General features: G+C 44.7%; 1 protein-coding gene across 1 annotated transcript; it reads right to left on the reverse strand.

The window, feature by feature from the left end:
• Positions 1 to 5070: 5070 nt before the first annotated feature.
• Positions 5071 to 21611, reverse strand: PLPBP (pyridoxal phosphate binding protein). The gene is made up of 8 exons (XM_045779302.2): positions 21453 to 21611; positions 18868 to 18975; positions 18754 to 18789; positions 18059 to 18134; positions 9038 to 9172; positions 7222 to 7364; positions 6709 to 6807; positions 5071 to 5340 (listed from the first exon to the last, which is right to left on the reverse strand). The coding sequence occupies exons 1-8, from the start codon at positions 21549 to 21551 to the stop codon at positions 5209 to 5211; spliced, it is 828 nt and encodes a 275-aa protein (XP_045635258.1). The 5' UTR covers positions 21552 to 21611; the 3' UTR covers positions 5071 to 5208.
• Between the last annotated feature and the right edge of the window lie 3597 nt (positions 21612 to 25208).

Genomic DNA, 25208 nt, shown 5'->3' on the forward strand with positions numbered 1-25208 from the left:
ACATCCCTCTCTGGAAGCCAGCGGGAGGCAGGGAGGCCGGGCTGACTGTGTGAGGAGGGAGCCCCGGGGCATCAGCAGCAGCTCCGGAGCCTGAGGCCGGGCTGGTAATCCCCTCCCCAGAGGCCCGCCGCCCCAGCCGAGGGAAGCTGCTGGCAGGGGCTGCCTCGACCCATCCTGGCTGCATCTTCCCCACACATTGAAACCATCAGGCCCGGCCCCGCGACTGCAGCCCGCCTGGCTCTGTCAGCTAGAGACACTGCGCTTTCATCCAAACCAGGCCTGCCCTCCTCCAGGTCCCCTCGCGGGAAGGGGGGTGGTGAGCACAGCCGCACTCGCGCCCCCCTGGAGCCAATCTCTGAACTTCTTAACTTTTGTGCCCTATTTTGCTCTCCTCTCCGAAATGTTTGGGAGGCCACCTCCCACGCGGGGCCCCTTGCTCCGTCCTCATCCTCCAAAGGCGATTTTAGTCATGCTGCAGAAAGTGGGAGTTCTGCCGCCCCCACCACCACCACCACCGAGCTGCTCCCTGAAAGCAGCGAGCACTCTTCAGCTGCATGTTCTGGGGAAGCCAAATCAGAGGCAAACCCTGAATTCCTCTTGCTCACGGCCAATAAAAACCTTGCTTCGGTGCCTGCTTCCTCTGCTGAAATCAGATATCCTAGTAATAAACAAGTCCGAAAGGCAGGGAAAAGCTCTTGCTTCTTTCTTCTGATTAGTTTTTCTTCCTTTAAAAAAAGTTTTCTCCTCTAACAGGACGCCTGCCCCAGAAACTTGAGCCCAGAGCTGTGCCCTCTCCCGCCCTGTATCCCGTGTCCCCCACTCCCTAGTCCTTAACCCCTGGGCTCCTGCAGACAAGGGGGGCGGGGCGCCTGCTTTCCCCAACCCCAGGAGGCTTGGCTCAAAGGCAGGTCAAAGGGTCTCGGGGAGAAGGGTCTTTGCTGCCTGGGGAGCTGGCTGCCAGCTTCCAGGGAGAGCTAGGTCCTCGGCCTTCTGCTGCTGCTGGGGGCCGGTCAGCAAAGGGACGGTGAGGCAGGACAGGGCACCACTTTTTTTCCCCAAGACAGTCCTTCTGAACCCCTTTTGGGACAACCACCAGGCTGTAAAGAGCCAGCCCGGTGGGTTTTGGTGTTGAGTGCACAGGTGAGAAAGCCAGACAAAGCGCGCCTCTGCTGTGAAGGGGCTTTTAGGGCGGAGGACTTGGGAGCTTCCCTTCCTGGGGCTGTCTTCACCTGGGCTCCCTGGCCTCCTGTCCTTGTCCTTGTCCCATCCCAGGGTAAGTGCGTCTCCACACGTGGCCCACTGTGCAGGGCCTTCCCCCGCCTGACATCTCTTTTCTCCCCTCCCTCCCCCAGATAGGTTTTTAAGTGACTTTGCTGTCAGAGATGCTATTCTGTTTGTTTTTCCTTCTGACACTATCTCTCTGGAGAGTATCTGGTCAAGAGAATTATGTCGAGGCTGCAGATTGCAAGAGAATTGCGCCTAATGGGGAACAGACAGACAAGACACCTTTCAAGTCCAGCCAAGTTATCCCCCCTCTTTCTCTCTCTCTCTCTCCCAACTTCTCATCTTCCCTTCTTGGCTTCAAAGTTGGCCCTGGTTTCTGCTAGTTGCTTCGGTACAGCTGGTGAGTAAGGTCACACATTGATTTTATTTGGGAGATTGGCAGCTGGGTCAGGCTTTGCTCTGGAGCCCGAGAGCAGGGGAGCTGGGCTGGGGCACGGGTGTGGCAGGCGCTGGCAGGGAGTGTGTGGGGAGCCCCCGGAGCCCCAGCTTGGAGAAGACACTTCGGCCCCCATGGGGTGGCTTCTGCTCCTTTGCGAGCTGGGAAAACGTCTTTTAAATACAAGAAAGGTGCCAAAAGCCCCCTCCCCTTTGTCCCTAGCATTTTTCATTTCAGCTCGTCCATGTTGGACTTCGAAGGGAAGAGAGGGTTAGCTCTGAGGTCCCTTGGGCCCTTGAAGGGATTTTAGGAGAGGAGCTGAAGGTTAGGGGCTCCCCAACCCTGTGACCAGCCACCCAACCGCACGCTGCCAGAGCGGATGCCCGGCGAGGCAGACTGCGTGGAAAGGAAGCCCTTTTCTTTACCTATGTGCTTCTTGAGGGGAGAGGGCAGATTAGTAAAGCTTCTTGGTGGACAGTTTGGATTCTTTTGCCCTTAGTCATGAGGCTGATGTAATAGCATTCGACTGATTTCATGGTAAAGACGGTCACAGTTCCCAGAGCAAAGCGGGTCCAATTGCACCGCTGGCGACGCCCACCCTTATCGCAGCCCCTGGAGTCGGTGGGCGAGCCCTTCCTGTCCGCAGCTTCGGTGGAGAGCGCAGCGCCGCTTCCCTTCAGAGAGACGGAGGTGTCTGGGCTTTTAAGAATGTCCCATTTGACCTCATTTCTCCCATGTAGCTGTGGGGAACAGAATCGTCTGCCAGTCTGGCTCTAGGGGGAAAAGGGCACAGCTCTGCATGATGGGGCCTCGCAGCCCGTGGGAGAGTTTGAATCTGGGGGAGGAATGTGTGTGTGAGGGAAACAGGATGACAGAAGGGGGACGCTGATTCCACTCGGGCTGGGTTTAATTCTCTCCTCCCTGCTCTGCTCATCCCCACTGCTTGCGGTTTCAAAGCTTGTTCTGCATTAAAGATGTGTCAGTTCTCAACAATTACAATAGACTAAAAACATACATTTCTCTTATGGTAATACGCTTCTCTTCACTTAAACCTATAAATCTAAGAATATGCCACTTACTAATTATTGTAAGCCCGAGACGACAGAAGATAGTGCTGTAGTGAGGCTCTGGGAAGGAAGAGCCTTGAGCTTAGGTCTCGTTCTGCCACCAACCCACTGGGACCTCAGAAAAGGAGCACAGAACCCTCTCTGGGACTCCGTGCCCTGTCCCCACAGGGAGGCACCATGTCGCCGAAATGATCCCGCCAACTTTCATGAGGGCAAAATGAGAGAATATAGGGGAGGGTGCTTTATGGGCCAGGAATGTTTAAAAAAGGGAGGGGGGAGAGTTGAGTTATTAAGAGAGGCAATGGTTGGAATCTCTGAGGAAGTTTGCAGGGACAAAGCCTGGTGGGATTATCAGGAGCCTTTGAGCATCTGAACCTTCTGGGGTGGGCACCAGGCAGACAAGGGCCCGGGCTGCTGATGGCAGACAGAGAATGCTAGGCCACATGCTGGGTCTGTCCCAGAAGAGCACGCCGTTGTGACTCAGGGAACTTGCTGTGGGTGCTAGCACTGATCTGACGAAAATCTGGGAGGATTCGGACCTGCTGCCTGTCATGTGTTCCTAAATCAAAGTCACTATTTTGCTCACTTTTTTCTCTGCCAAAGGTCCTGGCCTGCTGTGGGTACAGGACAGACTTACTTTGGTTTCCTTTCCTTATCTGGGTTTGACTCAGCCTCCCCTGGCTTTGCCTCCTTCATTGTTCTCAATCTAGAGGCACAATCCAGAGAGTTCTTAATTAAAAAGTTTAGACCAGTTCACCTCTCTCAAAGTGTTCCACAACCACGCGTGGACCCCTAGTCCAGTTAGCAAAGAAACGAAATATCTGGAAGAACCTAGTGGCTTTGCAAGAGTCATTCCTATCACTTGGAAAAATCATGTTCTCTTTGGCCTCCTTTCCTGCCCTCTGAAGGGGTGAGACTCCGGGTGAGGGGCCCCTCCCAGTAAATTTGCTGACGGTGGAGTCCCAGTGCTTGCCCCACAGGTTAGCCAATGTCGCCACCTAGAGGCCACTTAAAATAGAGGTTCTTGCGGCAAGAGGTAAACCTCTTTCCTTTCTTAATTCTGAAATGCAGACATTTCATTTTCTTGCCTTTAGAGGTTCAGAATTCCTCTCTCATCCACAGCCTGGCTTTGGCTGCACATCTGACCCAGAGCAAGTCCTCCTCTAAAGCTGGGCTGGCACGGTGTCCAGTGATGGGCACAGCTGCTACCTGTTGGCTCCGACACCCCGCTCCTGTTACACTCACTCATTACACCAGGTCTTAAAAAATAAATCTTTTAATTGCTTTGTAATCGGCACCGATGGTATAATTCAAACTCACATTTTTATTTAACACGCTCTGAAACATCATGTTATAGCTCTGATTCAAAGAATATAGGAATCATAATGGTTTTAAGTTTTACAAAATTACATTCAGCAGCAGCGACAGGTTCTGAAAGTTACTTCATGAAAGACCAGGGCTTGAATAAATAAGGAAAAAATATCCAGAAAATCAACAAGGCAGACAGAAGTCATCTGTTATGAATATCTGAGAATTGTGCTTTCTGGTTTTTAAAGATCTGCCACTTTATTAACAACCAAGAAGTTGCAAATTTCTGGCTTATCTGTATAGCAGGGGAGCGGAGGGGAGGGTAGGGGAGGGGATGGTACAGATGTGCCTGGAAAATGCTCTGCAGGGGCGGGAACCTCAAAGCCAGGCCTTGTTGAAACTGTGAGCCTGAACTGGCTTTGAAGGAATTTCTAGGAAGTGATGAGAGTCACTGGTCTTTCATAAGAAATCACAGCATTGAATTCTCCTCACTGGAGAGCCCAGGGGGAAAAGCTCAAAGCCCTGTCTCTTCAGGAGGATGTTAGAAAGGCCCAAACCCATTTGTTCCCTCTGTCATTTTCAGGGTCAACCCCACAAGGTGGCCAATGCCAGAAACTCTCATGAGCAAGGCCTTGGGTTTGGAGCACTACCGTGAGCCCGTTCCGGAAGTCACCTGTTCTGCCATTCCAGCAGAGAGACATATTTACTGCGTGGGGTGGAAACTGGGGGCAGCAGTCACTCTGCTCCAGAGCAGCCAAGACAGTTACTCACCAGGGGTTTGTACGAAGAGAATTTCCTATGCACGGGGATGACAAATGTGAATCCCTCTCACTTCGGTGATCGGAGGCACCAGTGGCCACGTTTTCACCTGGGGAAGGCATTCACGGGTTGGTTGCTACTCCTGGGCAGGATTCGAAACTGAACTCGGTTCCCGGCTACTGACTTGATATCTGTTCTGCAGAAATGTCTGGATTTCTCAAATCCAACCCAAAGCTGCTACCTGAAGTGAACTTCTCAGGTCAGGTACTAAGTACAGATGGTTTCCGCCGACGCACGTCATCATCGGTGTGCTCTCTGCAGGTCCCGAGGAGCGCACGGCGGTGCCGCAACGCTGGGACTGTCAAGACGGAAATCCGGGTGAGTGCAGAGCTCGCCTTCCCGGCTGGGCCGGCCTCAGGGTGCCTGCGCCACCCCCACCGGCGCCTTTAGCTCTGCTGCCGACGTGTCCGGGGCGGGTGTCTTGGAGTAATCTCGCTCTCCAAAAATGGTGCTTCCTACTCGGACATTCGTAGATCCTACTTCGATCTGTGGGAAAGAAGAGAAAGTCCCGGGGCCCGAGTTTAAAAGAAGGCAGCCAGCACCGAAGCCGTGCCTGTCGCTGTGGCTCTCGAGCGGCCGCTACGAAGAACGATGACGCGGCAGCTGCAGAGGGCTACGGGGCAGTGGGGAACCTTGGGGTGATCCTACTTCTAGGGCGTGCGTGAGAAATCAGGAAGCACTTCCTTGGCTGTCACCGTGACGAGGGGAGACGACGGCCGTTTATTTGGGGCTGGGGATGTGAGAGGTCACACTGTGCGACTGAGATGCGGTGGCACAGTGGAGAGGTCTCACAGCCCACAGCCCTTCCGGATGCTCCATGATTACGTAGATGGGAAAACCTCCTCCTGGGCCACCTGGGGGGCTCAGTCAGTGAAGCGTCTGCCTTCAGCTCACGTCATGATCCCGGGGTCCTGGGATCGAGCCCCGCATCGGGCTCCCTGCTCAGCGGGGAGCCTGCATCTCCCCCTGCCTGCCGCCCCCGCCGCTTGTGCTCTCTCTCTCTGACAAATAAATATATAAAATCTTTATTAAAAAAAAAAAAAGAAAGAAAGAAAACTAACCCGAACCCTCCTCCTGATTGTTTGAGCACAGGATCGAATTCTGTCGTACTTATCAACACAAAGTATTTTTGTACTGTTTTGATTTTCCAAGAATGCAACTACTGGATGCAGAGTGAAGTTTAAACTTTGATTTTTAGCCCTTTATCAAGTTATTTACTATTCCGGAAAAGCATACATAATAAATAAACTTAAAAAAATTATAGTTTAATTTCTTTTTTTGTAAGTAATCTCTACACGCCCCATGGGGCTTGACCTCACGGCCCCGAGATCAAGAGTCGCGTGCTCTACGGACTGGGCCAGCCAGGCGCTGCTTCTTAGTTCTTCAGAATCCGCTTAGGGAATTATATGGAGTTTATTTTATTTTATGTTTTTTAAAGATTTTATTTATTTATTCGACAGAGAGAGAGACAGCCAGTGAGAGAGGGAACACAGCAGGTGGAGTGGGAGAGGAAGAAGCAGGCTCCCAGCGGAGGAGCCTGATGTGGGGCTCGATCCCAGGACTCTGGGATCACGCCCTGAGCCGAAGGCAGACGCTTAATGACTGAGCCACCCAGGCGCCCCAATTATATGGAGTTTAAAAAAGTTATGTGTCAAGCTCTAGTTTCTATACATTTAATTTCAAAAAAGAAGGGGGTGAGGGATGCTGGAACGGTTGGTTGAGAGCCACTGCTCTTTGGAGCTCCCCTACTACGATGAGGCGTTTTCAAAGGTTTCTCTGGCAAAAACCGCTTCCTGCTGTGGCCTTTAGGACCCTCCCCTGGAGGCGGGTAAGGGCCCCCAGGAGGACACTCACCGCGTGCTGGAAGTCCGCGGACATGCCCATGCTCAGCTCCACCTGCTCAGTGGGGACGTTCAGCTTCGCACACAGCTCCTCTCGGAGGGACAGCAACACCTGACAGGAAGACAAGAGTGGCATTTATTTTATCCCTGCCTTCTCTAAGGATGCCTGAAAGCGGCAGAATCTGAACATCTCTGCCAAAGGTTATTGATTCCTCGTGGTTTCAAGGCCTGTCACAATTTTCAGAAGTTACCCAGTTTTTTTCGGCAAATGCTCTTACTTTAAAAAAAACTGATCAGCCACTGGAAAAGGAAGGAAAGAACTCGTTTTCTCTGAAGACCGTGTTTTAGCCACGTTCATGTAGGGTTGAAAAAGGTCTGTGGGGTTTTGGAAACCTATTTTCTCCTTTCCGACAGGTAATATCTGGGATGTCTCTGAAGTTTGTTATGACGGCCAGTCCTGCAACAGCATTTTGCTAGGACGCTTCCTTGGCGCACGAGCCATCCCCCCATCCTTGGCCCCCAGTACCTGGAAGTCCGGATTTGGTCCTTGACTAAGATCATGGCCGAAGCTTCCTATGGTCATGAGCCCCACGAATTCCAGGCTGAGGCACTTGGTATTTATGTGTTCCACCACGGCTACTGTCTCGGAAGGTAGAAGGCCGTGTTTACCTTCACAAAAAGGAACAGAAGATACCTGGACCAACGTGTTTGAAGTAGCCAGCGGAAGGCTTCATTTTCACCCCTTCCTTATAACAAAGGAGGTGACTTTCGGTCTAGCGGACTTCTTGAAAAAAACAAAACCAAAAACATATCCTCAAGTCCCAAAGAGTAACCTTATTTTTGAGGTCTTTGTCTATGTTGCTTCCCTCTGGTCAGGAATGGAGTAATAATCGTCTGAATCTCAGTGATCTGAGCTGAGAACAGTTAGAGCAGAGGGAAGAGGAAAAAAACACTGCTCTTCCTAGGACACCAAGAAGACTCACATTGCCAAAATGCCAGATTCACTGGAGAATTCTTTTCCTAGCTCTGGTATTTCTATAATTTCATTGATTTATTAGAACTGTAAACATTTTAAAATAAAGTGTATATCACCGTTTTCACTCTGTATCTGCAGAATTTATGGGAACTTGCTAATTAACAACTGGAGAAGGACTCTGCAGCGAATGGTTACTTGTTCTGCAGTTACAAGGAATACGGATAATCCCTCTCTCTCGTTTATCAAATGGAGATGCCGTGAATGTTCACTTTCATCTTCAGTTACAGCAAATTATAGCTAATCATCAAGAAATGATGTCATAGACTTGCCCCGGAGCCAATTTCAGATGTACCTACGTTGATAACGTAATCTATAATCTAGGCGCGGGCAGAAGTAATAATAGTTACAATTCATAGAACACTTACGTGTCAGGCACATGCCAAGTGCTAAGAGCTTTTCACTTAATACGCTAACCATGCAGTAAGTACTCTTACTCTCTCCACTCTAGAAATGAGGAAACTGAGGCTCAGTACCTTGTCCAAGGTCACACGACTGGAAACTACGCAGCTGGGATTTAAACCCAGGACGCCTGGCCTGAGGACCTATCTGGAAAACAGCCTGCACTGTGTTAATTCATGTTCTGGTTTGGTGACTACTGGGGCTCTGCTGGTCGTAAGCAATGACTGGTCTGTGAACACTTCTGCTTATCAAGCGCTAACAAGCAAGATGTGTGGGGTTCGGTTCTCTGCCAACAGCTCTGCCACATGACCACTTTCAGTGCTCACAACGTCCCCTGACGTAGGCACCATTATGATTATCACTGTGTGCTGAGGAAACTGAGGTACAGAGAGGTTAGGTGACTTGCCCGAGGTTACAATGCTGGAAAGTGTGGGGGCTCCAACCCAAGGTCTGATTTCAAAGCTCCTGCCCCGTTCACTAGGTTACAATGTTACCCCAAGCCCCTTAAAGATATTCATTACCTGGTGCTCACTTTCTTCTATTCTCTCCCAATGTAACACTGAGTAATTTTTTTTAACACCTGAATGTTATACATGTAACTATGCCATCTCTTTCAGGAGTGATGGACTTTTAGGAATTTTCAGATCAAAATTACAGTCTCCTTCCCAACTCGTCCTATTCTGGGCCACCAAAAAATTAAGAATTAACAAACCACAATGTATGAAAGAATTATACATGGGCTGGCTTAGATGTCACTGTGCCATCTAGATTGTACGGAAAACAGCTTACATAAAGACCTGTGATTTCATTCTAGAACCTTAGCTATCCGTTACTTAGGACTGCCATTCTTCCTGACCGTCAACCATCCTAGGGAAGAAAAATCTACAATTCAGGTCCGGTCACTTACTCTCCTCTCCACTGGTGTTAACTTGGACCATAACCTTTAACCTTTCAGGAGAACCTTTTTTCTGCCACGAACTGTTCACTTTGTCTGCCAACTTCACAGAATCCACTGTTTCCAGCATGAACAGATTGGGAACAGCTGTAACGACAAAGAGGCAGGGTAATTCTTCACTCAACCTACCGCAGTAAGCAACATACAACCAATCTTTCTGACTTGGCGGATGGAAGAACTATTTCCCAGCGGAGTCTCAGTCCTGCTCAGACTTACGTGACGGTTTTACTAGATGTCAGTCTGAATGTCGGCCCGCTGCTATCTCATCATTTGAAAGGACCAATCAGGGAAACTGACCTACTGCAATCAGGCGGCACACGCATTTGAGAGGGCTGGCAACTGTGCAGATTCCCAAGAGCAGGCTCGATGGGACTGCATCTCGGCTCACACTGCAAGAACTGGGTCAAGATGACAATAAAGTAAGGATAACTACGGAGGCCAAAGTACTTCCCTGGCATGATAATGCCACGTTCTTAAACTGTGGGATGGGGGTGCTCTGATTCAACAAGGATGTCAGAATGACAGCTAAGGGAGACGCCGAGGTCATTGAAACCATCTCCTTTTCCAAAGATGCATGTGACATGAAGTATCACCATCCCTCTTGCCTCAGACACATAACAACGAAGACAGAAGCAGCAACACCAGCAGCTTGCTCTAGTCAAACAGGCGATTTGCTAACCAGTGTAAATGCGTTACTGCTTTTTAATCTCTACCATGGTTCATGAAGCACTATTATTACCCTCCACCTTACAGATGGGGAAGCTGAGGCTCAGAAAGGATCATTATTCAAGTAACAAAACTAACAAATACTATAGCTGTGCTTTAAATGATGGCAGACTCCATTTTTTAAAAAAAGATTTTATTTATTTGAGAGAGAGAGTTGGTGGGGAGGGGGAGGGGTGAGGGAGAAGTAGACTCCCTGCTGAGCAGAGTGCCCGACATGGGGCTTCATCCCAGGACCTTGAGATCAGAACCTGAGCTGAAGGCAGATGCTTAATCAACTGAGCCACCCAGGTGTCCCATGACTCCATATTCTTAATGCTGAATTTGAGCTCAGGCTATTTCACTTTAAAAAATATGTATTTACAGCAACTTCTTCCTAGACACATTGCCAAAGGCAAGGGAAGCAAGGGCAAAAATGAACTATTGGGACTTCATCAAGATAAAAAGCTTTTGCATAGCAAAGGGAACAGTCAACAAAACCAAAAGACAACCAACAGAATGGGAGAAGATATTTGCAAATGACATATCAGATAAAGGGCTAGTATCCAAAATCTATAAAGAACTTACCAAACTCAACACCCAAAGAACAAATAATCCAATCAAAAAATGGGCAGAAGACATGAACAGACATTTCTGCAAAGACATCCAAACGGCCAACAGACACATGAAAAAGTGTTCCACATCACTCGGCATCAGGGAAATACAAATCAAAGCCACAAAGAGATACCACCTCATACCAGTCAGAATGGCTAAAATTAACAAGTCAGGAAACGACAGATATTGACGAGTATGCACAGAAACGGGAACCTTCCTACACTATTGGTGGGAAGGCAAGCTGGTGCAGCCACTCTGGAAACAGCATGGAGGTTCCTCAAAAAGTTGAAAATAGAGATATCCTACAACCGAGCAATTGCACTAGTGGGTATTTACCCCAAAGATACAAATGTAACGATCTGAAGGGGCACCTGCACCCCAATGTTTATAGCAGCAATGTCCACAATAGCCAAACTATGGAAAGAGCCTAGATGTCCACCAACAGATGAATGGATAAAGAAGATGTGGTGTGTATATATATATACACACACACACACAATGGAATATTATGCAGCCATCAAAAGATGAAATCTTGCCATTTGCAACAGTGTGGATGGAACTAGAGGGTATTATGCTAAACGAAATAAGTCAATCAGAGAAAGACAATTATCATATGATCTCACTAATATGTGGAATTTGAGAAACAAGGCAGAGGACCATAGAAAAAGAGAGGAAAAAATGAAACAGACAAAACCAAAGAGGGAGATAAACCTTAACAGACTCTTAATCTCAGGAAAACAAACTGAGGGTTGCTGGAATAGAGGGGGTGGGAGGGATGAGGGATGGGGTGGCTGGGTGATGGATATTATGGAGGGTATGTACTATGGTGAGCGCTATGAATTGTATAAGACTGATGAATCACAGACCTGTACTCCTGAAACAAATAATACATTGTTAATTAAAAAAAAAAAAGTCGGGGCGCCTGGGTGGCACAGCGGTTAAGCGTCTGCCTTCGGCTCAGGGCGTGATCCCGGCGTTATGGGATCGAACCCCACATCAGGCTCTTCCTCTATGAGCCTGCTTCTTCCTCTCCCACTCCCCCTGCTTGTGTTCCCTCTCTCACTGGCTGTCTCTCTCTGTCGAATAAATAAATAAAAAAATCTTTAAAAAAATTTTTTTCAAAAAAAAAAAAGTCAAAAATATGTATTTAAAAAGAGACCAAAAGTAGACATGCTTGATGTAAAAAAAAAAAAAAAAGGCAATATATAAGTACATGCAGTAAAAACTCAAAGCCTCTTACTCTAGAAACTATCACTATTACTGTTGGGATGAAGATTCTTCCAGATCTACTTTAGTGTATTTCTAGCCAATCAAAAACACACACACACACACACACCCCAGATGTATAATTTTCTGTTATTTTTTGAAAGAAATTACAAATTGGATCATACTAAATGTTTTTTCCCCCTAAAGATTTTATTTTTAAGTAATCTCTACACCCAATGTGGGGCTTGAACTTTTAACCCTGAGATCAAGAGTCGCATGCTCCACTGACAGCCAGCCAGGCACCCTGGGTCATAGTAAATGTTTTACGGCTTGCTTGCTTCCAGTTAGCAATACATGTTGGAGTTTTTTTTTACATCAGTACCATAAATCCACTACTTTTAACAACTGCAACATTCCACAGAACAGATGATCACAATTTACTTAACATTGTTCTTATTAATACACATTGTTTCTTTTTTACTACAAAACCAAAGCTTAGAAGCAGACCTTTGTGCACTTACACAAGTTGCTATATGACACATGAGTTCCAAGAACTGAAATTACTAGTTAGGGAGGAAGTACAATTAAAACTGTGTTAGATACTAGAAATCCAAAAAACCCCTACCATTTTAGGATCTTCCTGGCAAAATGCGGAGTGCTCATTTACTCATGCTCTCAAGACACTGGACATTAGCAGACTTTATTTTTTGTAAACCTGATCAGTGAAAAGTAGAATTTATTGTTGTATTTTCCATTTCTCTTATTGAGGGTAAGCGTTTTTCATTTGATTATTGGTCTTTCGTATATTTTATCCTTATAAATGACCTGTTGTTAGTTTTTCCCTATGTTTGCCTTATACATTAAAAAATATATACATATGGTTCTTTATGCATTATGGACATTAACCCCTTCCCCTTTTAAAAAAATATTATTTTACTACCAATCTGTGCTTCCCTTTTGCTTTGACATATAGAAAGCTTTCATTTTTGTATAAGCAAATATGCTAATTGTTTCTTTTATGGTTTCCAGATTTTATGTTTTATTTAGAAAGGCCTTTCACCAGCCTGAAAAAAAAATTTTTTTCCTATATTTTCTTCTAATACCTCATAGCTTTGATTTTCAAGTTAAGATTTTAATCTCGCTGGAATTTACACCGTGAGGAAGGGAGTCTAATTTAATTATTTCTCCAATAAAAAGCTGATTGTCTTGCTGCCATTTATTAAGTAGAAATAGGCTCCCTACTTCCCCCACACCAAAATGAAATAGCTTTAAAAAATAATATAACAGACCTGCTTCCCAGCAAAATGAAGTACAGGCATCAGACTCACCCTCCCACCTGAACATCCAAATGGACAAATACATGAAACGAATGTTTACAAGAACTGGGTATCCCACAGTGAAAGATCGTGATCTCTGAGGGATGAGAAACAAATGAAGTGAGCCCTACAACTGCCCCAGCTTACTGCCTGGAGAGTTTCTAGAATGTGGCAAGGGAAAGGGGAACACAGGAAGAGCGCAGACCCGAGTCGAGGACATGAACTGAGAATCTGCAAAGACTAAGCAACTAGAGTTCCCAGGACAGACTTCGGGAGAGGAGAGAGCTGCACACAGAGAGATCACTGGTGAGTTGTGAAGGGCCCCCCTCCAGAACTCAGCTGGGTACAGATCAGCACGTGCGTGTGAGGAAATCAGCCCTGGCTGAGGACAGAACTGTTTGAAAAGATTAGAAGAAACAGTGCCTGATGTTCACAGAGGGCATGGAACAGTGCCTATTCCCACCAGACAGGCTGGAATGCTAGGATTCATGGGGCACTGGGTCGAGTACACAGAGGGCCTTGTCTCAGTAATGGGGAATAATTAACCCTGGACTGAGCTCTGCTCTAGTCACTCTGACTAATCTTAAAAGCAAGACCTAAAAAGATCAGACTGTTCGCAACTAACTTAACTGTGTTCCAACGAAGCTCAAAAATATTTATAGGAATATGAAAATGACCAGCTCCCAACAAGAAAATTTACAATGTTCGGCTATTAAAAAAAAAAAAATCAGGCACTCAAAGAAGCAGGAAAATATGATACATGAGGGGTTAAATCAATCTGTTGAAACTGCTCCAGACTATCAAAGATGACAGAATCTGTAGATAGCACATTAAAACAGGTACTATAACTGTGTGCCATATATTAAAAAATATAGAGAGACATGGAAGATATAAAAAAAGACAAATTGAACTTCTAGTGTGAAAGCTACAATGGAGGAGATGAAAAATCCTCTGATGGGATTAATGGCAAATTAGACAACGCTAAAGAAAGGCTTAGTTTCCTTGAAGAAATTATCCAAAATGAAATGCAGAGAGGGAAAAAAAAATCATAAAAATTAAAAGAGCAAGAGTGGGCTGTGGAATCACCTCAAGCAGACTAATAGGTAACTGGAGTCAGAGAAGGGAAAGAGGGAGGCAGAAAATATATGTGAAGAAACAATAGTTGAAAAATTTCTAAACTTGATTAGAACTGTAAACCCCAGATCCAAGAGGCTCAATGAACCCCAAGCACAAGAAATGTGAAAAAAAAAATCACACCAAGGCATATCATAATCAAATTGCTCAAAGCCAGTGATAATGAGAAAATCTTGTCAGCTGCTAAAGGAAAAAAACAAACATTACATACAGAGGAACAAAGATAAGGGCGACATTATATTTCTCATTGGAAACAATGGAAGTAAAGACAGTGGAGCAACATCTTTAAAGTACTGAACAAAAAACTGTCAAGCTAGAGTTCTATAGTCTGCAAAAATCTCTCTCAAAAATAAAGGCGAAGATGCAAAAAAGTTCAATGGAAAAGAATGAAGTTGCACCTCCCTCTTCCTTAGGCTATACATAAAAATCAACTCAAAAAGACCCAAAGGTGAGAGCTAGCACTATAAAACGCTTAGAAGAAAACAGGAGCAAATCGTTGTGACCCTGGGGGCACCTGGCTGGCTCAGTTGGTAGAGCATCAGACTCTCGATCTCAGGGTTGTGAGTTCAAGCCCCACACTGGGCACAGAGATTACTCAAAAAACAAACAAACAACTTTGTGACCTTGGATTTCTTAGCTATAGTACCAAAAGCACATGCCACAAAAGAAAAAAGAGATAGACTGGAGTACATTAAAATGAAAGATTTCTGGGCTACAAATGATACCATAAAGACAGTGAAAAGACAACCTATGGAATGGGAGAAATATTTGCAAATCATATACGGCATAAAGGACTGGTGCCTAGGATATATATAAAGAACTTTTACAACTCAATAATAAAAAGATCCAATTAAAAAACACACAAAGGATTTGAATAGACATTTCTCCAAAGAAAATGTACAAATGGCCAACAGACACATGAAAAATGGCTCAACTTCATTTGCCGTTAGGGAAATGCAAATCAAACCACAATGAGATACCATTTCACATATTTATTTTTGTTAAAGATTTTATTTATTTATTTGACAGAGAGAGACAGCCAGCAAGAGAGGGAACACAAGCAGGGGGAGTGGGAGAGGAAGAAGCAGGCTCCTAGCGGGGGAGCCTGATGTGGGGCTCATAAATTCATTACTTTAGATGAAATGGGCAAACTCCTCGAAAAACATAAACAAAGCTCACCCAAGAAAAAACAGATTATGTGACTAGTCTATTAACAAAATTGAAACTATAGTTAAAAACCTTCCTACAAAGAAACTCCAGGCCTCACTGGTGAACTCTACTAAGCAGTTAAAGAAGGGACCATACCAATTCCACAAAAACTCTTTCAAAAGACTGAAGAGGTGGGAATACTTTCCAGTTCATTCTATGAGGTCAGCATTATTCTGTTATCAAACCTAAAAAAAGATATCACAAGAAAACGACAGCCCAATGTCCCTTATGAATGTAGATGCAAACATTCTAAGCAAAACTTAACAAATCGAATGCAACATTACAGTAAAAGGACAATACTGCCTGACCAAGTGAGCTTATTCCTAGGAATGTAGGGCTGGTTTAACATTTGAAAAATCAATAAACGTAATTCAACATGTTAATAAACTGAAAAAGAAAAAACTGTAGGATCATTTCAATGGATGCACTAAAGGCATTTGACAAAATCCAACACTGATTCTTGATAAAGCCTCTCAGAAAGCTAGGATTAGAAGGGTAATTCCTCCTTCTGATAAAGAACATCAAGAAAAACAAGCATGTACACTCGTAGCATTTCTATTCATTACTGTATTAGAGGTATGAGCTAGTATAATAAGGCAAGAAAAAGAAATAAAAGGCATCTGGCATCCGGACTGGAAATTGTCTGTGTTCATAGGTAACATAATTGTCTATGTAGAAAATTATATGGAATCTGCAAAAAAAAAACAAAAAAACAAAAAAACCCTACTAGAATAAGCAGAACTTAAAAAAGTACTAAGAAGCTACTAGAATAAGTAGAACTACTAGCATGAGTTTAACAAAGTGGCAGGATAGAAAATGAATATACATTGCTGGTGGGAATGTACAATGGCACAACCACTTTGGAAGACAGTTTGGCAGTTTCTTCAAAAGTTAAACATACATGATGGGTAGAGGGTTTCAGTTTTGAGAAAGGAAAAGAATTCTAGAGGATGGATAGTAGTAACAGTTGCAAACAATGTGGATGTACTTGATGCCACTGAACTGTATACTTAAAAATAGTTAAGATGATAAATTTTATGTTATGTGTATTTTATCAGAATTTAAAAAAAAGTTAAACATATATTTATCATGTGATTCAGCCATTCTATTCCTAGGTATTTATTCCAAGAGGTAAGAAAAAGTCCAGGGGTGCCTGGGTGGTTCAGTCCGTTAAGCATCTACCTCTTGATTTCAGCTCAGGTCATGATCTCAGGGTTGTGAGATCGAGTTCCACATCGGGCTCAGCATGGAGTATGATTTTCCCTCCCCCCCCACTCCCCACCGCTCACATGCTCTCTCTCTCTCAAATAAATAAATAAATAAATAAAAATCTTAAAAAAATAATTCCTACAAAGATGTTCTTAACAATTTTCCCCCTCACCTCCATAACCATTTTATTTGTCATAACCCCAAGTTAGAAGCAACCTAAATGGCCATCAACAGGTGAATGGTTAAACAAAAAGGAGTGAACTACTGATGCACAAATCAACGTGATGAACCTTAAAATAATTATGCTCAGTGGAAGAAGTCAGACCAAAAAAGTACCTACTTCATGATTCCACTTATGGAAAACTCTTAACAAGTAAACTAATCTACAGTGACAGAAAGCAGGTATGTAGTGCTGAAGGAGGGGGGCACCTGGGTGGCTCAGTCGGGTAAGTGTCTGCTTTCGGCTCAAATCATGATCCCGGGGTCCTGGGATCAAGTCCCAAATCAGGCTCCCTGCTCAGTGGGGAGTCTGCTTCTCCCTCTGCCCCTCCCCTCTGCTCATGCTCGCTATCTCTGAATGAATAAATGAATAAATGAATAAATGAATAAAATCTTAAAAAAAATAAGAGTGCGGCAGGAGGGATGGGGGAGTAACGGGAGGAAGGAGTTACAAAGGGCAAGAGGAAACTTTTTGAGGTGACGGACGTGTTTACTATCTTGACTGCTGTGATGCTGTCACAGGTACAATCATATGTTGAAACGAATCAAATCGTGCACTTTAAATATATACAATTTACTGTAGGTCAATTATACTTCAATAAAGCTGCCTAAAAAAATAAAGGTTATCTTAATTTTGACATGTTGAGAGGAATATGTATTCAGTTCCTCAAACAGACCTCCACATGTCATTAGCAGATGGTTAAATCCTTATGTAGTTAATTCTTAATTTACTTTACTGTATTTTACTGTATATTGTATTTTATCATTATGTACTGTATTTGTTTTATTATATTTTATTGTATTTTATTTACAGAGCTTTTTTTTTTTTTTTTTAAGATTTCATTCATTTATTTGACACAGAGAGAGACAGCACAAGTAGGGGGAGTAGCAAGCGGAGGGAGAAGCAGGCTCCCTGCTGAGCAAGGAGGCCGACGTGGGGCTCGATCCCAGAACCCTGGGATCACGACCTGAGCTGAAGGCAGACGCCCAACCAACTGAACCACCAAGGAACCCCTATAGCTTTACATTTAAAGGAGAAAGGACAAAAACGTCTTCCTTGTCAAGTGAAAAATTTTGTGGGCTACAATTCCTTATAATTTATTTGAAAGACCTCCAAATAATACCTAACATTTCCAAGTAGGGTAGGTTTCCAAGTATAAACAACCCAGTCAACAGTGAATTCATTCTGTTCTGCGTATGACGCTTTTTCCTTATACTAAGAATTAAGATTTCTTTTCCCAAAATACTCCAAAACACAAATGGTGAACTAGGACCATTCTAAAAGCTATTCCCTTTTCCACAGAAAGTAGTGTAAGTAATATAATGATAGATTTTTGTCATCATATTTAGAATTTTATCTTACCTATCAATTTGTTGACGTTTTGTTTCTGTAGGTGGCCAATGAAGTGCCATTTGATCTCAGGACATGAAGACAGAATCTGAAGAGAAAAAGGTAACCATGTTTGACTTAGAATTTATGAAGGCCTTGTTGGCCCAGACACCTTACACACTCCCTTCTGTCTTTTCATGTCTATGCAACAAACCATTATCACCATCTTCAGCCAGGCTAAGGATACTTAGAGAAAGACCTAAGGTTTCTACTCTGTTTCTCTTCCTTGTTCCCATCAGCTCCCTCCATCTTTTAGATATCATCCATTAAAGATGAACTGATTATGAAGCACCTGGCTGGCTCAGTCGGCAGAGCACGTGACTCTCGATCTCAGGATCATGAGTTCAAGCCACACATTGAATGTGGAGCTTACTTAAAAAACAAACCAAAAAAAGATGAACTGATTAAAGCTTTCAAATCTCAAAAGGACCCAGGATTATAGCAGGCTCCTAAATTACCACATCCAAAAAGCTGCAAAGGAGAAAACTATAGTCTTAGTTTTAATAAAGGAAGAAAATGTAGCTGAGAAATATTTGGAGCTCAAGGTGAGTGTAGACATTTCTACCGCTAGTTGATCCTCCTGTAAAACTCAACCACCAAAATGAGTCTAACTTTCAGCTGAAGGGCCAAGATTAGATACAAACTCAAGAGTTCAGATATCCACTTACTTTAGGATTTGATGCTTTTTCTAGCAGCTCTTGAACCTAAAGGGTAAAAACAGAATGAGTCAGAAGTCTGGCAATCATGACTCTTTCAAAGGCAGACTGGAAAAGGCCTCTTACATAGTTCTCCCCGAAAGTGCGCTGGCCGTGACTGTAGGCTTCCATCACCATGTCTGCAGGTTTGGTTTTGCTGACTGCTACTAGCCGGGGCTGGATGGCTGGGAGATCCTGCCAAGAGGAAAGAGCCAAATGAGTGAATGTTTAGGAATATTATCCCAATAAGTTCTATAAGATAGATCCCATCGAATCAATCGGCATAGGTCTTAACCTGACATTGGGTAAGCTCCATTATTCCAATACTGGAGGGAGACCAGTATCAAATAATGTTGATCGGATGTCGTTCAAATGTATGGCATCCAAATCTAGTGTGTTAGCTACGTTATTTTTTTTAAAGATTTTATTTATTCATTTGAAAGAGAGACAGAGAGAGCACAAGCAGGGGGAGGGGCAGAGGAAGAGGGAGAAGCAGACTCTCTGCTGAGCAGGGAGCCGGCTGTGGGGCTCGAACCTGGGACCCTGGGATCATGACCTGGGCCGAAGGCAGACACTTAACCTACTGAGCCATCCCGGCGCCCTGTGTGAGCTACTTTAATATCTAGTCTCTCTCAGGAGAACTGGGAAGGTAAGTAAAAGCAGTATTTCCTTAAACTGTGGTCTTTGACCAACTGCATCAGCATCATCTGGGTACCACTCCAGACCTACTGAATCTGAATCTCTGGGGCTAGAGTCTGAGAATCTGCCTCGTAAACAAACTCTCCAGAAGATGCTCTTGCATACCAAGGTTGGCGGTTTAAGAATCACTTCATTAAAGGAAGGCATTACCCTCTGACTAGAGCGGATGCTCCTTCTGGCTTCTGAAATTCCAAAGTTTAGTTTTGGAAACTCATTCTGATCCTAGTATATTCATTAATATTGCCCCCCCACTTTCAAAAGTGGCCTTTGTGGGGTAGCTATGTAATTTTCCATGCAATCCAATCGAGAACCAGTAGCAGGACTGAGGCAGGAACACCAAAAACTCTGGACTCAGGATTAGGCCCATATGACCCCCCTGTTACGGCCATCACATAAAACGCAGGGCTTCCCTGCATTCTGCCGCAACCAAATCTATACAAAGGCAACAAGAGATCCACCGACCCTCATATAGCTCAGTTTTCATGTACCCCATCACCCTCTGCAATTTTTACAGAATCACTGTATTTCCTTTTTTCTTTTTCTCCCCCAAAGATCTTTTTCATTCCCTGTGTATAAAACCAAGCAGAGACTCATTTTTCTGAGAGGGCAGCAATGATACACTCAGAGTGATTCAGTAGAAATGAATGAGGGACACGTCATGTCAGGCACAGTGGGTCCCCCATTCATGTGGATTACTTTGCTGCTTAGAAAGACCCATAACTGAACAGGCTTAAAACAGACATAACCTCATGTCTCTGAACATGACATCGAAGAAACCTTGAATGCTTTTTTTCGAATATGATTGTGATGGCTAATTTTATGAGAGTCACTGTATTTTCAAAGGCCCTGAAGACTCAGGTCTATTAGCAAGAAGTCTCCTCTTCCTTCTGAGGGATGCATTTAGCAGCCTCTTACGAGACTATGTCATAACTCCTATGATTCTGTTGATGAATTGATGATTTCCAGAGAGAAAAGTGAACTGGCAGCTCACCCGCCCGAGGAGTTATGCTGGGAGAACCTTCCAGAATGACATTTATTAGGGAGAATCACTGAGAATCATAGAACATCAACGCCAGCAGTGAGCTTAAAGCAATCAGAGCTTATTTCCTTGCCTATGGCAGATGAGGAAACTCCGAGCCAGAGTAGTTAAGTGACTTAGATCAAGGTAACATCTAATTTGTAGCCAAGGAAAGACTACACTAATCTACCTCTTCTGTCTCCAGGACAGCATTCTGAATTTCGACACCATAAATGCTTGATCAGAGAAACTTTGCCCTTTCTGTTCAGTTGTGTCTCACTCCACACCATTCAGCTTAAACTTACAAGGAGGGGAGCAAATATCGACCCTTGATCTTATTAAATTCCAAGAGGAGACAGAATATAAGGGGGGGGGGGGAGTCTCCCTTTAAACTGCTTGGGATTGGATGTTAGCTCCCTCCCGCCCCAAACGTCCTAGTGCAGCTCTCGTGTCTCCAGAGTCTGGCCAATTCACCTTCTCTCTCACCTACAAGTGGAGCCGACAATTACTGAGCAACTACTAGCTGTGAGACGCTGCCACACAGGTGATCTCTGGCGACCTGGCCTCCTTTGGGTGCTCTTATAGTAGACGTCTTCTCTTGCACCCTCTGGGCACAGGACTGGCGCTGCTCCCGTCCGCTAAGGCTGTTGACCCCTACACGAGGTGGGATGGGCAATGGTCGCGATGTCGGGGGGCTGGTCATTTTCTCGGGCAGTGGACACCTTCTGCTCCAAGTGAGCCAACCTCCAGAAAACCCGGCAGACTCATCGCAAGGTCGCGGAGGAAACCCTTCCCTAGCCTTTTGGGGGCTCTGCAAGCCGCGCGGAAGCCAAGGCGGCAGGACGGCTCCCGCCCCGCCGGGAGCCCCCTCTGCGTCACCGTGACGACCCATTCCCACGCAGGTGTCCCCCCTCAAAGCAGCCACCCACCGTCCCCACGCTGTCTCCTTCCTCACCCGCGGCCTCCGTGCCACCGCCTGCTGCACGCGCTCGTTCACTGCCCGCAGTGCGAACCCGATTCCCAGCTCCGCCGACATGCTGCCCGCTCTCCACATCCCCAGGGACCTACGCCGAGCCCTGACCCTCCGAACCCCCGGGCTGAGACCACTTTCCGGTCCCGCCCAGCTCGCGTCTCGTGTGGTCCAATCGCCGTTCACTACCCAGTCGTCTCACCCAATCGACACTGGGGCGGGGGCGGGACGGCGGGCGGCCCCGCCTCGCGGCGGCGGCCATGTCGAGGAGAGCCCCTGGGGCCTTGCTGGGGACAGCCTGGCCGGGCTCTGGACGCTGCGTCCGCGGTGTGGAGGCCCCAGTAAAGTGGTTCCGCTGCCGGCCGGCGAGCCTTCCACGTCCAGCTGCCTGAACCCCCGCCCCCGCCCCTGTGGGAGCTTTCTGACGAAAAAAAAATAGGCCTGTTCCTGGGTCCTCGTCCTCTTCCAAATGCCCCACAGATTTGCCTGTCCCTGGCGTTCAAAGAACTGTGAACTGAGATTTCTGCGCGAGGACCAGGACTCGAAGCTGCTAGAGCGGGAGACTTGGCTCTTAGTGCCTCAGATGAGCCTCGTGAGGAACCGTTAAGAGATAGAAATGAAAACTGTTTCTAAAGAACACGGCATGATTCAAATGTAGGGTTATTTCTTCTCGTCGTCCTTGAAACCAGTACTGTCCGATGAGAATATGCGATTCACACAAGTAATTAAAGAACTTCCAATAGGCGCGTAAAAAGTAAAACGTCTTAATGAATACGTTTAACCCAGTATCTCCAAAATAAGGTTTCACTATGTAACCAATAGGAAAACTTACTGAGGTTGTTTTTTTTTTTTTTTTAAGATTTGTTTAAAGTAATCTCCACACCCAAGTGCGGCTTGAATTTAAGAATCCGAAGATCAAGTGTCGCATGCTCTACCCATTGAGTCAGCCAGGAGCCATGAGATTTTTTTTTATTGTACTTAATTTACAAAACAGTGTGTCATTTTGATTTACAGCATGCCTCAGTTCCGGCTATCCGTGTGCTATCCGTGTTTCCGTAGCCACCTGCCGCTAGCCCTCCCTTATCGGAGAGCACAGACAGCTTAAATGGTCTAGCATGACCTCGGCACACATTCAGTCTAATTCTTGGAATATCCTATGTGTTCAGCTCTGGGCAATGTGAAGGCCATAAACGTGAGCAGGAGCCAAACAATATAAAGTCTAACACAGTAAAATGCAAAGTTTGATAGATGGTGGAAAAAGTAGGTGCTGTGGGTAGGTAGAAAGAGATGGATTGTGTAAAGGAAAGCGCTTTTGGCTGTACTGCTTAAAGATTCTCAAACATTTCAACTTAATGAAGTGGGATGCTATTATGTTGGAGAAAAGGCCAAAGTTTGTTCCTCAAGTTGTCTTGGGGTGACTTGGCTTACTTCCAATCTTCAGGAAATAAAGGGCAATATTCTTTCTTCTCTCACAATCTTCCCAAACCCCAGGAACTGAGATAAAATTGCATATGTTGTGCTCTGGGAAAATCACTTTTGAGCAGAACCTAGGGTGTTTGCCATCAAGGGCCACTTTTTGGGAAGTTTCTCTTTACCAGGTAGAGGTAACTGGGTTATCTGTAAATTTGGGTTGCCAAAGACATTAGTAGTAATTGTGCTCAAATAAAATGGCTCTGCACTTGATAATTTCTACTGATAACAATTAAATGACTAGAACAGCCTTTCATGGTGTGAATAGTTCGCTGTAGAGATAGCAAATTGAAAGGCGCTAGGCAGCAGTCAGCGGTGGGAGGAGCAAAGGGGATTACAGCGACCAGGACCATGGTGAAGAGATGTATAGAGAAAGATGGGGTGAACATGAGATACTTACAGTGACAGGGTACTTCAAACACATTCATTCATTCATTCATTCATTCATTCATTCATTCATTCATTCATTCTAGATAGAGTACACAAGCAGGGAAGGGCAGTGGGAGAGGGAGGGGGGGAGAGAATCTTTAAGCAGACTCCACACCCAGCACAGAGTCTGACTCGGGGCTCTATCCCATGACCCTAAGATCATGACCTGGACCAAAATCAAGAGTCGGACGCTTAACTGACTGAGCCGCACAGGCACCCCTGGAAAACATTTTAAAAACCATAAATACCTCAACAGATCTAAAGAATGTACATACAATCCAGGGGATAGGTTATTATGACAACAAGCAGGAATCTTCAATTAATTTCATTTAATAGGTCAGGTGTCTTCTTTGAATTTTAAGGTTATCCTCCCCCACCCCCATTCCCCATATTGTATGGGTGTGTGGCTCCCAGAAAGGCATCAGAAGAGTGACTTAAGATTTCAAGCTAAGGACAGTGGTGCCAAGACTGGGTAGTGGTGGCATAGGACTGACACACATTGAATCTTGGTTTCCTCCCTAAACTGTGATCTTGGGTAAGTTACTGAAGTACTCAATTTTTCATTTATAAAACCAAGTCAATATCTCCTTCAGAGGTGCAGTGGGGATCAATCAAGATAACATGTGTAAGACACTTAGCAGAGTGCTCCCCCAAAGCAAGTTGCAAATGTTCAACAAATGTTAGTTCCCCCACCCTGTCTATTCAGTCAATATACATAGGGGCATTTCTCTATAAAGATAACTTGGGAGGAGACCAGGATGAATAAGACAGGCTTTACTGTGGATTCACTTCTAAGATGCTTTTCACCTCTAACATTCTATAATCTTATGAAAATGAAAGTAAAGGCAGAAAGATGAAGGTGACCCTGGTCTCATCATTTCACATTTTCCAATGTCTTTACTTCTCAGCTATCCTTTTGAATGAATTTTATTCCACTTTTTTCTCCTTATTTTTTTAGTTTCTTCTCTTCCACTTCCTGGGACATCAACCATCTAATTTAATACCTCATTCTTCCCTAATCCTTGGGAATGGAGGTCCACAATCACTTCATCACCTGTAACTGTCTTCAAATTGCTCCAACAGTTTGCAAGGACAAAGAGGAAGAGGGAAAGATTAAAAAGCCAAATACCCAGAGGAACAGACTGTATAATTTTATAAAAATCTAGTATACTTATTCCCCATAGATGCCATTAAGCATTTAAAACATTCACCTCTGTTGTCTGAGGCCCTGAATTATGAGAAAAACACTCATGGATTTTAAAACTGCTTCCTTCTGAGCTTACTGTGATTCTTTTGGGGGATAAAAAAAGATAAAATAATAGAAAATTACAGTTGCTTGGTTACTTGGCTCTAAAGAGAAATGGAGAAATAATGCCCATGTCCCAGTTTAAATGAATTGAGGTAGAGAAGCCATGACAACAATCCCTCAGCAAACATGCTGTCACATTTGGCTTTTGAAATGTGAATATAGATTCTAGAACCACAGACCTGGGGAGGACCTTCAGAGATCATTTGGTCTTTCATATAGAAAGAATGACATTTAAACTATTCCAAACAGCATAGACTCTCTCCAATTTCTGAAGACCATCAGAGAAGGAAATGTTATTCATATTAATCCCTGGATTTATTTTCTATTTGTACACAACTACTTCCCCTGATTTCAAATTTTAGCCAATCTTAAGTGAAATCTTTTAAAATGCTCTATTCTGCAAACTAATTTCCTCTTCATTGGTCTCGGAGGAGCTAGAGAATACCTAGCCAACCCTTATGCAACTTTTATAAAGTGAAGTCATTAAATTCCCCTTCTGCCTTTTATGGGGTCAACCCATGGGCTTTCATTTT

This window comes from Ursus americanus, chromosome 27 (genome assembly GCF_024610735.1).
Source record: "Ursus americanus isolate L20-20 chromosome 27, mUrsAme1.1.p, whole genome shotgun sequence".
Classification (NCBI taxonomy): Eukaryota; Metazoa; Chordata; class Mammalia; order Carnivora; family Ursidae; genus Ursus; species Ursus americanus.

Coding starts and splice junctions, on each gene's coding strand:
- PLPBP (XM_045779302.2), bottom strand. CDS start 21,551: ATGTGGAGAGCGGGCAGCATGTCGGCGGAGCTGGGAATCGGGTTCGCA. Junction 18,976..21,452: donor CGGTGGCACGGAGGCCGCGG/GTGAGGAAGGAG, acceptor TCCTCTTGGCAG/GATCTCCCAGCCATCCAGCC. Junction 6,808..7,221: donor GACCAAATCCGGACTTCCAG/GTACTGGGGGCC, acceptor TCTTCCTGTCAG/GTGTTGCTGTCCCTCCGAGA.